This window comes from Nyctereutes procyonoides, unplaced genomic scaffold (genome assembly GCF_905146905.1).
Source record: "Nyctereutes procyonoides isolate TBG_1078 unplaced genomic scaffold, NYPRO_anot_genome, whole genome shotgun sequence".
NCBI lineage: Eukaryota > Metazoa > Chordata > Mammalia > Carnivora > Canidae > Nyctereutes > Nyctereutes procyonoides.
In genome coordinates, this window is record NW_026575146.1 from 33,178,354 (window position 1) to 33,194,690 (window position 16,337).

General features: G+C 40.0%; 1 protein-coding gene across 2 annotated transcripts in view; it reads right to left on the bottom strand.

Annotated features, from left to right (window-relative positions):
• PTPRK (protein tyrosine phosphatase receptor type K) overlaps window positions 1–16,337 on the bottom strand; it is a 523,937-nt gene that overhangs the window by 315,342 nt on the left and 192,258 nt on the right. For both annotated transcript variants that reach the window (XM_055309658.1, XM_055309656.1), the window contains exon 3: window positions 7,889–8,160. In XM_055309658.1, the coding sequence (XP_055165633.1) occupies window positions 7,889–8,160 (272 nt within the window). The remainder of the gene's footprint in view (window positions 1–7,888; window positions 8,161–16,337) is intronic.

Sequence of the window (16,337 nt, forward strand, 5' to 3'; positions counted from 1 at the left end):
GACTAGGAAATCATTAGGATTACACATTAGCAGCAAAAGGCTGCTTCCTTAAGAGCCGGTCACACAGAGGGTGTGTAGAGAATGTGAGGAGGAGCCGGAGCGCCCGCAGCAGGCCCCCGGCCGAGCCCAGACCTCAGGACGGGCCAGAGTCCGCGCCCGGGAGCAAGGCTGGATGCTGAAGAGGAAAAGGTGGGAACGGTTCTGCAACGTAGCCCATGCGTGAAGACGAGGAACGATCCCTTAGCTCCTGATCCAATACCAAATCCAGCTGAGGGCGGCGGACACCCGAGTCCGCACGCAGCCCGCTGTCTGGACAAGCAACGGACCCGACGGCCTCGCGGTCACCCAGCGCGGCCTCCTCCCTCCGGCCACGGACTCGCTGCCTTACAGCCCGGTTTACACTTTCAGGTGTACAGCGCTGTCTTCTCTGTACAACGGGACTGGAAAACGGTCTCCTCCATCGGCAGAGGTGCGTGCTTTTAATCCAGCCGCAGGCCTCACGGGTGCTATCCCCAAAGGATAGCGGCAGCACCCTCCTTGGCAGCTCAAAGATGTGACATGGGCTATTAGGATGCCTCTGTCTGCACAGGAGAATACTCATCTAAAAGTTGTTTCAAAATAGTTTTTATTTGGGCAGCCTGGGTGGCTCAGGGGTTCAGCACCACCTGCAGCCCAGGGCGTGATCCTGGAGACCCGGGATCGAGTCCCACGTCGGGCTCCCTGTGTGGGGCCTGCTTCTCCCTCTGCCTGGGTCTCTGCCTCTCTCTCTCTCTCTCTCTCTCTCTCTCTCTCTCTGTGTGTGTGTGTGTGTCTCTCATGAATGAACAAATAAAATCTTGAAAAAATAAAATAGTTTTTATTTTAAATATTATTGTCGTTATTACTTTGCCAGAGGTAGGGCCCTGGCTCCTTCCATTCCCTGTGCTCTTACCCTCAGTTCATCTCCTTCCTCACGGTTACAGGATATAACTGCAATAGTGCCAACTATCATGCTCTCATGAAAAAACAAGTCCTTTTTTTTTTTTTTTTTTTTAAATCAGGGACAGGGCAGCTCGGGTGGCTCAGTGGTTTAGCACCACCTTCGGCCCAGGGTGTGATCCTGGAGTCCAGGGATCAAGCCCCACATCAGGCTCCCTACATGGAGCCTGCTTCTCCCTCTGCCTGTGTCTCTGCCTCTCTGTCTCTGTCTCTGTCTCTGTCTCTCTTTCTCTCTCTGTCTCTCATAAATAAATAAATTTAAAAAAAATCAGGGACAAACATCTTTCCCAGAAGTACCCCCGGCAGATTTGCCCTCCTAACTCATGGCTGACGCGTGTCCTAGGGCCACCCCTACCTGCCAAGGAAGACAGGGCAGTAAGGAGGGTGGGAGAGATTCCTGCAGTGTACAAAAAGGAGAGGGGAATGAATACTGGACAGATAACATCTGCAATACTGTCATACCAGATGATGAGCTGGGTCATTTGTAATGCTTCTACATAAAAAAGTCATAGGTGCAATATACATCTAGTTCCATGGACTGAATTCCCGCCCTCACAACCCCAAATTCATGTTGAAGCCCAAATCCTGTCACTGTATTTGGAGACGGGGCCTTTGGGAGCTAATTACGGTGACATGAAGTGATAAGGGACCCTAAGCTGATAGGCCCGGTGCCCTTAGAGGAAGAAGAGGAAAAGCTGTCTCTCTCCAACAGGTGAGGACACAGTGAGACGGTGGCCATCTACGAGCCCAGAGGGGAGCTCTCACCTGGAGCCAGAGAGCCCAGCATCCTGCTCTTTACACTTCCCAGCAGGAGAGAAGAAAATTTCTGTTGCTTGCGCCACCCCAGGTCTGTAGTGCTTGGTTATGGCAGCCAAGCAAACTAATACTTGAGGAAAGAAAGACCTTGCCTCTCTCCTTCCTTCCGGGGGACTCTACATGGTTGAATGAGGACGAGTATGAATTGGAAATGTTCCAAGAGTTCTTTTCCTCACTCTTTGCATGGCTGGTTCCTAAGCATGCTCCTACTTGAGCCCCATCCCCAAAGATCAATCTTTGAGAGACTTTTTATTTAAGTAAACAGTCACTTGCTTTAAGTCCTAATCTTCTTAGATCCAAAGCCAGCAGTATCTCTGGAGTGTAACAATCACCCCATTGCCAAAACATCAGTGCAATGCACATTAACATAAAGCTTTAAAAAGGAGACAAAAACAGAAAATCTCATGCCTGCCTGTCCAGTTCTTCCATTTTTTCAAGCCAACAGAAAATGTGAAGAAAATGAGTTGCAAAAGTTCAGTGTTTGTTACTCAGTGAATCAGGAAAAAAAAAAAAACAACCCAAAAAACAAAAAGACACATTGTGCTACATTATCACTTTCTAGTCTCTGGCCAAACCCCTGTAGTTTTCAACATGCATCATTTTTGTGATTAATGATGTGCACCCAGTTAATGGAAAACAGCAGATTAGGTTTCCACTAATAGTTCTGGAAGTTATGTCTGCCTGCCTCATTTGGTAACAACCTCGCTGTTCATAAGAAACTAATGGATTTAATCCCAAAGCAGGACTGAGTTTTATGCATACAACACAGGTCAGATTTCCAGACTGGAGAAAATTATACTTTTAGAGGTGTGTTGATCTTCCGTTGAAATTTAATACTGAAATAATGTCTCATAATGTTTTGGGTGGTTTTATTTTTTTTTTCTTTTTACTTCTACTTGGTGATCAATTCGAAATTTTACAGTACTCACTTGAGGCCTAAAAAAATAGGTAGAATTAGCAACTTGCAACCATGGCAAATATAAAAAATATATAAGGATACTTTCTATAATCAGTATACTGAGCCAAAAAGACATCTGTTGCTCTCAAGACACAGGTGAGAAAGGGTTCCTTATATATTAATATATCAATGCAATGCTTATGTCTTAAGCAAAATTTACATTTGCTTGTTCTCTTTCACCATAGAAAGTGTTGGCTTCCAATAACTGTGGTTTAGGAAAAACAATGTGGTGTGGTGAAAAGCATACTAATCTAGAAATACAGGAATCAAGAGGCAAGAATGATAGTCCCATTTATGCCTCAAATTACTTTGGAAACAAATCTATCTTTTGTTTTCATTTTCCCCACCATATTTCACATCTATTTCCCTTAAGTCATTTAACAAATGCTATACTGTCTCAAGTTTTATCTGTGTGTATCTCACATTTTCCATCTGGACTAGGCTCCCTAAAGGCAGACTCCACAGCTGATATACATTTTTATCTCCGCCAGTGTCCAGCTAGAATGTAAGTGTCCGGAGAAAAGGGACATCGCCTGTTTGCCCCTTAGAGGTTAGAGGGGGGTAACTTCATGATAATAAGCTGTCAAGGAAGCAGACATTTTATTATTTTATTTACTTTATTTATTTTATTTATTTGAGAGAGAGCTAGAGCATGAGAGAGAAGGGCGTTGGGGGGACGGCCAGTGGACAGACTCCCTGCTGAGCCCAGAGCCCAAGGCTGAGCTCCATCCTGCAACCTTGAGACCATGACCTGAGTCGAAGTCAGACTCTTAACCAAATGAGCCACTCAGGCACCCCCAGTAGACATTTTAATAAACACAAATCGTAGGGTCCGGAGATGGAACCCTGCAACAGGCCCTCATCCCTCTCCCTCTGCCCCTGCCCCTACTCATGCTTGCTCTCTCTCCCAAATAAACAAGATCTTTAAAAAAAGAAATAAAGGAATAAGCGCAAAACCTGAAAAGTACACCATGGAGGAGGAGGGATGGATGGAATGGCAGAGGAAAGAAGATTTCGAGGACAGTGACAATTCCCTGTGATGCTAGTGATGGCTGTCTGCCATTAGACACGTGTGCGGCCCCAAAGGTGAACCCTGTGAACTGCGAGGGATGAGCGTGTGTCAGGGCAGGCTCGTCCAGTGCAACCAGTGTCCCCGTGGTGGAGGATGGGGATAATGAGGGAGCAGCCCCTGTGTGCGGCCACGTGGGGTATATGGGGAATCTCGGCACCTTCCTCTCCATTTTGTTGTGAACCTAAAACTGCTCTACAAAAGTGAAGCCTTGAGAAAAAAGTGACCATAAAAAAGACCAGCACGCTTTCAAAACAGAAGAAAATGCTGAACATGCACTAAATCCAAGAGTTTGCAAATTTTGTATTTACCCATCACGTTGATCTGACTTTATGGTCAACACATAGTGTCAGACACCCTTCTAAACGTGTGTGTGTGTGTGTGTGTGTGTGTGTGTGTGTGTGTGTGTGTAAAGGTAACTCAATACAACAACCCAATCAGTTAGGTACTGATTTATCAAATAAGGAAACTGTACTCAAAAAATTAAGGAATATACTCCAGGCTGGACAACAGCTACATAGCAGAGTCGAGGTTCACCAAGGAAGAGCTGGCTCCAAAGTCCATGAGCCGTATATTGATTTGGCAGGTCACCAAAATTCATAATTTTGCCTTTGTTTCATAATTTCATGTATTTTTTTTCCTTTTTCGAATAAGAGTTCAAGTTTCTTGGGGTCAAAAACTGCTATCTCCTCGTTATTGAACAGTCCGCAGCATGATCAATTTCCTGTGGGGACATCTTCTGTTTAGCATCTGGCTGGATGACATTTCTAGGAAGGGCAAATCACACCAAAGATATACTACATCTGTTTCAGATTCTTAGTTCTACAGAAAAGGGAAGAAGAGAAGAGCTAGCTTATGGTAGAGGTTTGGATTTTTTTTTTACCCTACTTCTGGGAATATGATTTTTACATAAAAATTATCCTATACTAATTAAAGGTAGTAGCACCCTGGGATAATGTTTTTTTTGATTGTCGTTGTTGTTGAAGCTGGTGATAAGGAGTGTACTGGAGCAATGGTTGGGTAAGGAATGGCTCAGGCAAATAAAGATAGGAATTTCCACTAGAAATACAAAAGAAAAAGGAATTTTAAAAAGTGAGAAGGTTAAACAAAAACTTAAAGAAGTTTTGGAGAGTGTAAAGTCTCTGGAGAATTGAAGAAACTGTGGAATGAGGAAGAATAGTTTCTGTGCATATCACACGTTTATTTAATCTAGAGTCTAGGAAAAATTTTAAAAATATGCAGTTTCTTTAAGAATTAAAAAGTACGTAGGCTTCCTACATAGCATAATGCAATGGCTACCTTTTAATTTTAAAAATCCATAAAGACTCTGCATTAAGCAACAGTCAAAAGTTTTTCATGTTATTTCCTAATAGCAAAAACGCTACTACATAAATATAGTTTACATCATGCTGGTGTTTCTAATAACTGATATAAGGTACAAGCGGGTATCTAAATGACTGAATCAATAAAATCATCAATCAAGTAATTTATTGGGCACTAAGCACATGGATAAAAATTATTCTACTCTGTGTTTTGCTCTCATTGATTGTTAAGTTCTGCAGGTTAAGGAAAAACGATGTGAAAAGAAAAGTAATTAATCACTTACGTAATGATCTATTGCTCAAATTTCAATCTGCAAGAAAGAAATGTTTACCCACAGGTTCCAAGTTACGTAGTAATCTTCTTCTCTGTCAGAAGATCCCCAAAAAGATCTCACTGGCCAGGCTGAAACTTGCACAGGCACGTTTGCGCATCTTGCTTAAAACACCAAAGGTCTACGTAACCCTAGGGAGCTTTGTCAGACAAAATGAGACTGAATAAAGAATCATCCAGTCCATGGAAGTGTAACTCAGCATGAAAATTAGCATCGCAGCAATGTGTGCCCTAAGAAAATGGTATTAATATCAATGACTCAAAGACAGATCTTGAGAAAAACAAGAAAAGGTAATTAATTATACGGATGCTACTTCTTAGTTGTGAAGGCGTATTAGCGTGATACCCAGATATATTATTTGTTGGATTCATCAAAATCCACATCTGTGTTTTTCCTAAAAGATAGAACTAACAGTTTGACTCCTTAACGAACAGATAGCAGTTAGCAAAGTGTTGGACACGGGCAATCTGACTCTAGACACCAAATTTCTAACAATTTTGCTGATTTGTTATTTGGATTACATTTATCGTAAGGAGGCTGAATACGCTGGCAGTTTTCTTTTGTTAAATCAGAGCTTTTTTCTTTTCAGGGTTAAGCTCCAATGACAGGTTCTAGCGAAGTCAGTGTGATGACAACACGTTCTGAGGGTGACCCAGCACACGAGGACCCACCGTAGCCAGAGATGAGCGTCCAGGCCCTTAGCATTAGTTTCCTACCCTTCCAGCCACCCGCCGGCCACATGCGCCCCCTGGGAGGGCCCTGGGAGGACAGACACGGAGGAACGACATCCTGCAGCTCCGGGATAATGGAATCAACACCCCCTGCAACCTCCACAGACACACAGCCCTGAACAAAGAACCTTCCCGGTGGAACTGTACCTATGAAGTGAGAGGCTTTTTAATAAAGCAGAAAACCAACTCATGACAAAGCAATTAGAACAATGCATTCTGTCTCCTAACCCAGGACCTAAAGACAAGTTTCACCTGAAGAAATTGTTCATTTTTAAGAAGTGGAAACGAACTGCTTTTTGCTTATAAATCCACCCACTGACCAACTTAAAACATACTTTTACATATGCATTCTCATTAGGTTCTGTAAACGAACTACAAACAGACAAGTCTTTTAAAAGTTCGAATTTCAAAAAAAAAATTAATTAATTAATTAATTAATTAAACAAAAAGTTCGAATTTCAAGACCTGACACAAAAATGAATTTTGGAACGTGCCCAGGGACAGGTTTCCCCAGCTATCGCAAGCACAGGGTTCTTAGGAAACTTTTCATAAACATAAACAGGGGAAAATGAAGAAGCAATTATATTAATTTGTATGGAAAATTTTTTGAACATCCCCTGACCCCTAAAAATAAGCTTTTTGCCTCTTCTGATACCTTAGGTAACACATCTTATTAACAGATGCACAAAAATAAATCCAGATAAAGCACAGATGCTCGCATAGTTCAAAGCTACTGCAGCCTGATGCTAACATGTTGAATGTAGTTCCTGGAGAAGGAGCTTGGTGGGACGCCTCTTGCAGCTGGGCTGTGTGCTGCTTCCATAATGGTTCGCTGCAAAACAGAGTCTGCAGGCAATTTTAGCTTTCCACCTTTTTTTTTTTTTTTTTTTTTTTTTCAGAAAAGCGGAAACCCTCTTTAGATTTCTTTCGGTTAGCATACGGTTTACTAAAACTTCACTTCAGTAAAAGCAAAGTGGTGTAAGGTGATGTTTCAAAAAGCAGGGGGTAGTGGTACTGCACCTTACGGGGAGGATTCTGAGCAACTCTCCAAACTGGCAAATGATCCTTTTTTTTTCTTTTTTTTTTTTTGTTAAACTATATAAAATAAGTCTTATGAAGCATAAAGGAGATACTGATATTATTCATTGTCTGGTTTAGTCATAATTATATTAAGTATTCCTGGGGGGGGAGACATGGATAGCTTTTCCTTCTCTGTTTGCTTATTTTGAAACTCCATGTAACTGACAAAAAATGTAAATAACTATTCAAAATACCTCCCCCTTAGATGGTATAATTCATGAAACACTATTTCATGTTTATTTTCCAAATGTTATTGTCAGGAAGTCAGCAAACCCATCCAGTTTGAATAATACACTCAAATCAAAAAGGACATTTTCTTCCCAAACAGAAACATGGAAATAGATCTGTCAATAAGTAGCTCTTCGTCAAATAACCAACAGACTTTGTACCTAAGACTAGTGGTTTTTTTCAGTTCGTGTAAATATTCTCACTACTTTAAAGGTTGTGTGCCAATGTATTTAAACATGTCCTCAAGAACGGGGCGAGAGGAAGGGGCAAAAGTGACCACCTCGGTTCCAAAGGGCTAGGTCTCACCTCTAAGTATGACGCACAACGAGGTCCAATGACACTAAAGCATAAACCAAAAAAGCGCAGATGCTTACCTGATATTCATTGGGCCAGAAGGTGCTCACTGCTAGCTCAGCCCGAAGCCAATCTCTGCCCGTGAATCCAGTCACATTCCAAATTGGATTGGCAAGAGGTCCCTTATTCACCCTAACCAGGATGTTCAAAGTGCCAGGATTTAACCCTTTCTGGCTGTATAACAGGTAACTGAAATCAATACAGTGAGTGTCATTCTCCTTCATTGTAGGCAGCTGAAGTCTGGCTTTTTCTCCAGGGTCATGATCTGAGGAGTCCACTATCATATAGGAACCTGAAATGACATTACGTGTAACAGAGCTAAGTAGACATATAAACAAAAGGGAGTACCTAATAATAGGAAAAAAACGCTAAAAATAATGCCAATGCATTTTGAGCATTAAATGTACCTGGAAAGGACTGACTGTCTTCCAGAACAGATCCACAGAAAGAGAGCAAACTGGTAAGTAGGGGAACTCCATTTTTAGTAAGCCACAGATATTGTTCAAAGTACGTAAGATGCATCGATTCATTTCCTCTCTGAAACAATCTGCTTTACATAATCAGTCAACTGAAGTACAATTAGTAACTTATTTGAAGTCAAACAGAGAAGGTAAGGCCTGGTTCAAATCCAGATCCCAATCCTCTAGTCTTACTAAGCAAAGGTCTTTTATTATCAAACAAGGAAACAAACAGGCCCAAGACTTGATTGGCCTTGTTTATGGGGAGGGGGCATCTTCCCTTTTCCCTATCATCCTTCCCTTGCAGGGAGATGGGTTAACTAAGTTCAGGCACCATCCGTTCTGATTTCAGATCCCAAGATCCTCATTTGCACAAGCTGGGCTGCCGGACCACTCTGTCCTAACCACTCTGAACTTAAGCTCGGGGAATAAGGGTATTTGGCAGTGTAAACATAAGGACGGGAGTTGAAAATGTCCATTTTGTTAGGCCTGAGACTCTGGCACAGAGTGGATTTGCCTCCTTGGAGCCCTGCCCACTAAGCTACCAGCTCATCACCTCAGCTGCTGCAGTCCTGCTCCCCTGGAGCTGCGAGACAACTGGTCCAAAAACACTAGTCTAACCTCATTACCATTCATTTCATGAACATTTGCTGGTTGTCTGTCATAGGACCTAGGAAGTCCCAATGCCACAGCAGCTCGAGCTTCCACCCTCCGACACAGTCTTGGTGCTGAGTACAAACATGGGACTTGTACACCGGCTGCTGCTACCAGCCTAGGGACCTCGGCAGAAAGACCAGCAGGTTTCCTCACATCAGCGTGGACTTGAACGAAGATCCACATCACTAAAATGTTGGTACACCTATTTGTCGCACTGAAGGTGGAACACATTTGATTGTAATTTCCCCTCCTAGAATGTAATTTATCCAGAACACGTATGAAGGGCATTACTACAGAATCCAGTGTTGCAAGGGTTGCACCGGGACATCTCTTCCTGACCGACAACTCTGCTTCCTCCCTAAAACCTAAGAATGTTTGGGTAACACACTCAGTACTCATGGACCACTAGTCTAACTAGTTCAATTAATCCCCAAAGCAAGCTCAAGTCACGGCAGGTAAGGGGACTCTGACTACCTAAGAAACTGAAATTTCAAATCTGATGAATTCCGCTCTAGAGTTCAGAACGTATGTAAAGATTTCACATGACAAAACGATCAGTTATCAGGCAAAGTACAGACTACGCTTACTATACCGATGGTTCCTGTTATTTCTTCCACTTCATTTTTTCTCAGTATTCATCTCCTCTTGTAACCTCAAATTCTATTTCTTTTTTTCTCCCTGATTCTCACAGATTGCATGCACATTAATAGGATAAATCGGTCATGTGTATTTTTGGAGAAATTACGTCTTTTTTTTTAAACAGGATATCCTGGATCCCAACCCTATTTATACAAGCAGGATGTTTCTATTCTTGGTTATATACTCACGTTCTGAGGTCCATGGCTGATTTGCCAAGATGTCTTTCAGATTCACCAAAGGAGAGCAGACTAATGGTTGCTTTTAACTAAGACCAGGCCTGAGATCTTAGACGGGTTACGGACTGTAACTGGGCCTCAGCTTCTTCACAAACCTGTGACCTATTCTTCCACTGCCAGAAGAGGGTTGTTTTTTGTTTTTTTGTTTGTTTGTTTGTTTTTTCAGTGATATATTATGGCAGTAGTGAATTTAAATTATTTTTTACAAGTCTTCATTAATTATGGCTTCTGATTGTCAATTTCAAAGTAGTGCTCTCTAAATGACTTATAGGCTTTCAAATGGTTATTTTCTTCCATTATAAAATAAACTTTGGCATAAACTATGCACTGTCATACATCTTAATTACATACAGTGATATTTGCCATTAAGACCATTTAGCAATTTTCATCCAGTTGCACTTTTAAGCTATGATAATTTTCTTATTAAGGAAATGGGATTAGCAAAGTATATTAATTTGTAGGGATTACCAATCAGATCATTAGAAAGGACAAAAGTCACAAAATAAAAGCTTGCTCAAACTATTCCAGCATTTCAGTACAAGTTAATTTGAAAAAAAAAAGTGCTGATATTTCATCTCTATAGAATGTTTTTGCTAAATGGGCTAATCAATGCAGCCTAGTTAATTCTAGTTTCTGAGTGCAATGAAATAATATGCATTTATTGCATGGCTCCAGAAAGGAAGAAGCAAGCACTCGCACCAAAGGGCCAACCAAGTACTTCTGCCAACAACTGGTTCCATATAGTGGCAATTCACCCAGTAGACACCATGGAGTAGCTACCTATCTGACATGAGATTTACTTTCATCACCCCAAACACAGAACACTGTGCTATTCCTAACAACTTCTAAAAATTACTTCTACGGTCTTCCAGAATAACTGGCTGTAATGCTTAGAGTCAGGAAATTCTATGCTATGCATTTCCCTCATTCTTTATGTCCAAAGTTAAGCATATTTACTATAGTTCTTCATCAGCTAACTAAGAACTCAGATTCCTAATAAGAGGTTAGTTCTATTTAGTTGTGATTTACCCATCACAAAACTTAATAATGAAACATCTGTGTAGTAACTTGTAATTAATGTAATTTCTTAATGTGGCCTTACAAGTATTCCATACAGTCTCTTGAGCAACAGAGGTCTCAAATACATCATTTAAGAAATAAAAGAAAAAGTTATGAGGCTTACGATATGTATTTTTTAGGGTATAACTTTTCTGAGGATTCTGACAATGAGAATCAAAACCTTGAAAAAAACCAAAAACCTTGAAAGAGATAGATACCTTCCAAATTGAAGTATGTAAACTAGATAAGCAATTTCTATATGTACAAAGCTTTAAAAAAAAGGAAAAAAGATGCCCATCTCATCAATACATTATTCAAAACAGAGAAAAACAGAGAGGCCTGGCTGGCTCAGTTAGCAGAGCATTCAACTCTTGATCTTAGGGTTCTGGGTCTGAGTCTGTGTTGGGTATAGAGATTACTTTAAGTAGAATCTCTTAAAACCAATAAAATAAAATGAAAAAGAAAAAAGTATTTCAAAGGTCCAATAATAGGTAACTTGTAAAATTATGGTAAATCAGTTTGATGAATAGTTAAAGTCATTAAAAATGAATTACTAAAACCACTTGATGGAAGATATTCACAACGTTAAGTAAAATAAGCAAGTTATAAAATACCATACTCATTTTTTAAAAAATATATACGTAAAATAAATACAATCACGCAGATGTGTGTATTCATATAGGTACACATAGACATGCACATATGACTGGAAAAAAAGAATATATAACAAATAGTTAACTGTTTTCAAAGGGACGCTATAATTGTCTTCTCTTTTCTTATTTTTATGTACATTCACTGAATGTTCCATAATAAACATGCATTAGATTTATACTTTAAAAAAAAGAGAGCAAGACTGCATGAAGACCATCTTATATAAGTAACATCAAATAAAAAATGATAAATACTTCAGAAACAAACATAGGTATTTGCCTTTTAAAACTAAATCCTATTTGCATCCTACAGATTAACAGCATCGGCTTTCAAAAACAATACAAACATCAGAAACTTCTTATTTCAATTCACGAAAAGGGGGGGGGCACTGAGTACTTAGACTAAATAGCAGTTTTTTATTTAAAAAAGAATAACCAAAGAAACAAGTCCCATATTCATAAATGCCATAATGTAATATCTAGATGAGTAAATAATGTCCTATGGATTTTATGGATTAATGGAAATTTTATCTTTAAGATATACTTCTAGGAACAACATAATAACACAGGAAATAGGATTAACTGCACGGAAAACAATGAACGATAAATAAGTTTCCATTATTTTATTTTATTTTATTATTTTATTTTATTTTTTTAGGTTTCCATCATTTTAAAACGCCTTTATTTTTATGTATCCTTAGTACACTAACATAATATTTTTATTAATTCTTATTTAAAATACACTGGAGGGGGGATCCCTGGGTGGCCCAGTGGTTTAGCACCTGCCTTTGGCCCGGGGCGTGATCCTGGAGTCCCAGGATTGAGTCCCACGTCGGGTTCCCTGCATGGGGCCTGCTTCTCCCTCCTCCTGTGTCTAATACACTCATTAGGCTCTAATGAGAATATTATCAGTGATTGTATTGAGTCTACCTCACTCCTTCAGTCTCTTCGGGTATAAAGGTGTACTCAATGAAGTGAAAGTCTTCACTGGGATGATGGATGGTTGAAGACTGAAAATCAAAAAGTGCTGAATTTTTGTATATTAATATAAAGAGTGGGTTGGGCCTCGCCGGAGAAACACAACCAACAGGACAGACACACAAGGAAAGAGATTTATTATAGGGAATTGGTTCACATGATCATGTAGGCTGAGAATTCCAGACCAAGGATAACCAATGACATAGTTCTAGCCAGCATCCAAAGGCTTAAGAAATATTCTATCCTAATAAGAAAATAATTTTTGTGTGTTCTGAAGACCATTTTGAATAGCTACCAAAGCACCAACCGTACTGCGCAAAACAGTTATTTTTTGGCATTGAGTGAGATTTTCCTAGTAGAAACAAAGAACATGCCAGAAACCGTTGATGTGAAAAAACCAGAGACACGGTACAGTAATAAAGTTTCGTGTCCCGCCAGCCTACGAAGCGGTAATCGGGATCTCTGGGCGGAGAGAATGGTGACAACTGAATTTGTATTTTGGGGTCTCAGCCCATCCGAGACGATTTTTTTTTCTTTGTTGTAAAATTAATGCCTCTTAAGCGTTTCTGTTGCTGTTGCCTTTGTGCTAAAGAAAAACCCCTTACCCTACTTTTCAAGTGTTTCAGCTTTTATTTCCTTTTATTCAAGCTTCTTCTCCTCACCCCATTTTTCATCTGATTAGGTGGCAATATAACATACCAAGTGACTAAAACTAAGAACCTAGGGATCAGTTTGATTTTTTCCACATCCTTCACTTTCTTCCTGTCATCTACTAGCAATTTCTTTTGTCTCTATTTCCAAACTCTGTCCTCAGTCCATCCACACTTCTCTTCATCTTCCCTAATTTCCAACTCCTCCCATGTCTCAGGACGACTAGACCCACTCCTAACAGGTTTCATGATTTCTGTCCTAGCAGACCTACAAGAGCTGTCTACAGACACCCAGATTAAGTTTTTTTCTAGACATACAAATAATCTTTTTTTCATCTACACAGTGCAATGAGAATTAAATCCAGACTCTGTACTCTAGCCTCTCAACTTCAGTATAATCTGGCCCCTACCTTCGTCTCTCACATTATCTCCTTCCCCTTCCTGCCCTGACTCAACATGCTCCACATACACTGAGCTTATTTCTGCCCCTCAAAAATCCAAGTTTCTGCCTGTGTCAGGTTGGAGTACCCTCCCCTCCACCAGATTATTTTCATCATTCAGGTCTTGGCACAGAGGCCATTTATTGTGAAGCGTTCCGTGGCCTGTTAACTAAAGTAGTTCCTTCCAAGATTTTATTTTTTTTTTTTTGAGAGAGAGAGAGAGAGAGAGAGAGAGAGAAAGAGTGTGTGTACTTGAGCAGGGTCGTGATGGGCAGAGGGAGAGTAAAAGAGAATCTTAAGCAGGATTCACACTCATTGTGGAGCCCAACACAGGGCTCGATATCAGGACCCTGAAATCATGACCTAAGCCAAAACCAAGAGTTGGATGCCCAGCCGCCTGAGCCACCCCGGCACCCCCTTCTAGGATTTTTTTCTAACATGTCGCTCTTTGTCATTTCCTTCACAGCACTTGCTTCTTACTGAATTTGTTTACTTGAAAGACTCCAAAAAAATTCAGAATTCATGTTACCTTGTACATCTAAAAATCTCGAACAGTTGTCTGAAACATTCAGTGTGAAACTGAATGTTTTTATGAAAAAAATCTGACAACTGTTTACTGGTGTTTCCTGTTCTGCATATCCTTAGCACTTGTACAACGCTCTCTTATATACCAAATATACAATATCTATCTGTGCATCTTCCCAGTCCCAGGGTAAGCTTTTCAAGTTAAGAAACCTTTTTTTCTACCTACTGTACCTAACAGAGAGATTCTGGGTGAACTGAATTGAAGGCAAGCAAAAGATGAAGAATCTCAAAAATGGTAACTGTATTGGTTTTACTTAAAATATAAAACACAGAGGAAAAAAAATCATAGAGCCTAAAATGACTTTAAACAATGTTCTCGATCTTGACAATTCCCCCCAAAAGATTCCATCATTTTGGTAAGGTTGAGACAGCTGCCCTCACTTTTTCTTTTCAGGGTCTATTATTAACTCTTCAAACTTTTACATTCTATTATTTCTCAAGACTATGCCTTTATTCTAAAGGACTTCACTCTCTACACCATATAGTTTGTTTCTAAAAAGACAGAATGTGACACAAAAACATCACGGCGGGAAAAGTAAACCTGTCCCTCAAACTCCAATACAAAAGGACTGAACTTGTGTCTTAGCAGAATTCAATCTAATCTCCAACAACTTTTCCCTCCCTAAAATGTCCCTCCCCTTGCCTTGGCAAAATATAAAACTGTTTAATTCACATTCTGCAGGAATAAAAATTCTTGTAATCCCTGAGAGGAACAGCTTTGTGTTTGTTCTAGGTATCCAACTGACATTTGAAAACAGAACAGCTTCTAAAACTTTCAGACAACACAAAACTCTAAAAAGAAGGCTTTGAGTAAAATTAGCACAACATTTAGCCTTCTTTGACCCCTAGTCTCCTCAGGGAGCTTACCTGCTACATGGGAAGATTTAGGAACCAGACCGAACATTGCACCGTAGTTTAATCTCCTTCCTCTATGACAATCTTAGTTAGAAAGCAAAAGCCATCAGCCTACCCGGCACTTACTTTGACCACCAAAATTTTCACTTTCCTCCATTGACACAGAAAACCTGTGGAGGAGGCTTATTAGAAGGGCTCATTGCCTTCTCTTTGGAGGAGGCTGCTTTTACAATCTGCTGCGCTTTTCTCTCCAGGGTCTTTCGGGACTCCTGCTTTCTCTACCTTCTACCCATCTCTTTAACTGTCTATTGGGCAAATAGTTTAGTCTTTCTCAGTCTTAGTTTCCTTATCTTGAAATCCTTCAACCCGAGGTCTGATCTCAAGATGAAACGAGATTGTCTATATGTACATTGATTAGGTAGGTCTTCAATATTCGTTCCTTTGGATATATTCATTCCTTTCTCCATCAAATAGTAGACAAAATCAAACTGGAAAATGTAGGAAAAGAACATTTTCAAAGATAAAAAAAATGAGATAACAATATTAAGGAGTGGTATACTTAAAATCTTTCAATTCCCAGGCCCTTGAAACTTTCTCAACTCTTCTGTTTACAACCTACCTAACCCCTTTTGTCCCAGTGTGTCAATTCTTCCCTCCCAGCTCTTTCCTTCTATTCCTCTCTGATCTTCTTTTTTTTTCCTCACTTTTTTCTCTATTTTTTGTTTGAAATCTCACATAAATATAGAATACTTTCCCCAGGAACACACACACACACTCCTTTACCGACATCTGTAAAGAACCACAGATCTAAGCTTAAGACCTCCTGTTCTAAGATTTGTCCAATTTCTGAGATCCTGGCACTCCTCCCATGGCTCTCCAACCTACATAGCTTTTATGTTATGTGATGCTGAAATGTTTTGAGAAGCAGTTGCTAAAATGAAAAGCAACTTTAGAGAGAATAATCAGAGTTACATTACCCCAAAAAGTAAGGGAGTCTTTGTCCTATAGCCAATTTTGTAATCATCACCTGCCTTTTCAAAGGAACCCAAATTGCAAAGAACAGTAAAAGGTAAGAAAAGGTAGTACAGCCTGCTGTCTCTGGAAACTGTCTAAAGACTAAATATCTTACTAACAATTCCAGCCTGTTGTCTGGATATACCGTAACCCTGTTAATAATAGAAGGCCAGAACTCAGGGTCAGTAGAGAATGAGTGTACAGTGCTCTGTATTTGCATATAAATAGACATTTCCAAAGTCAAAATA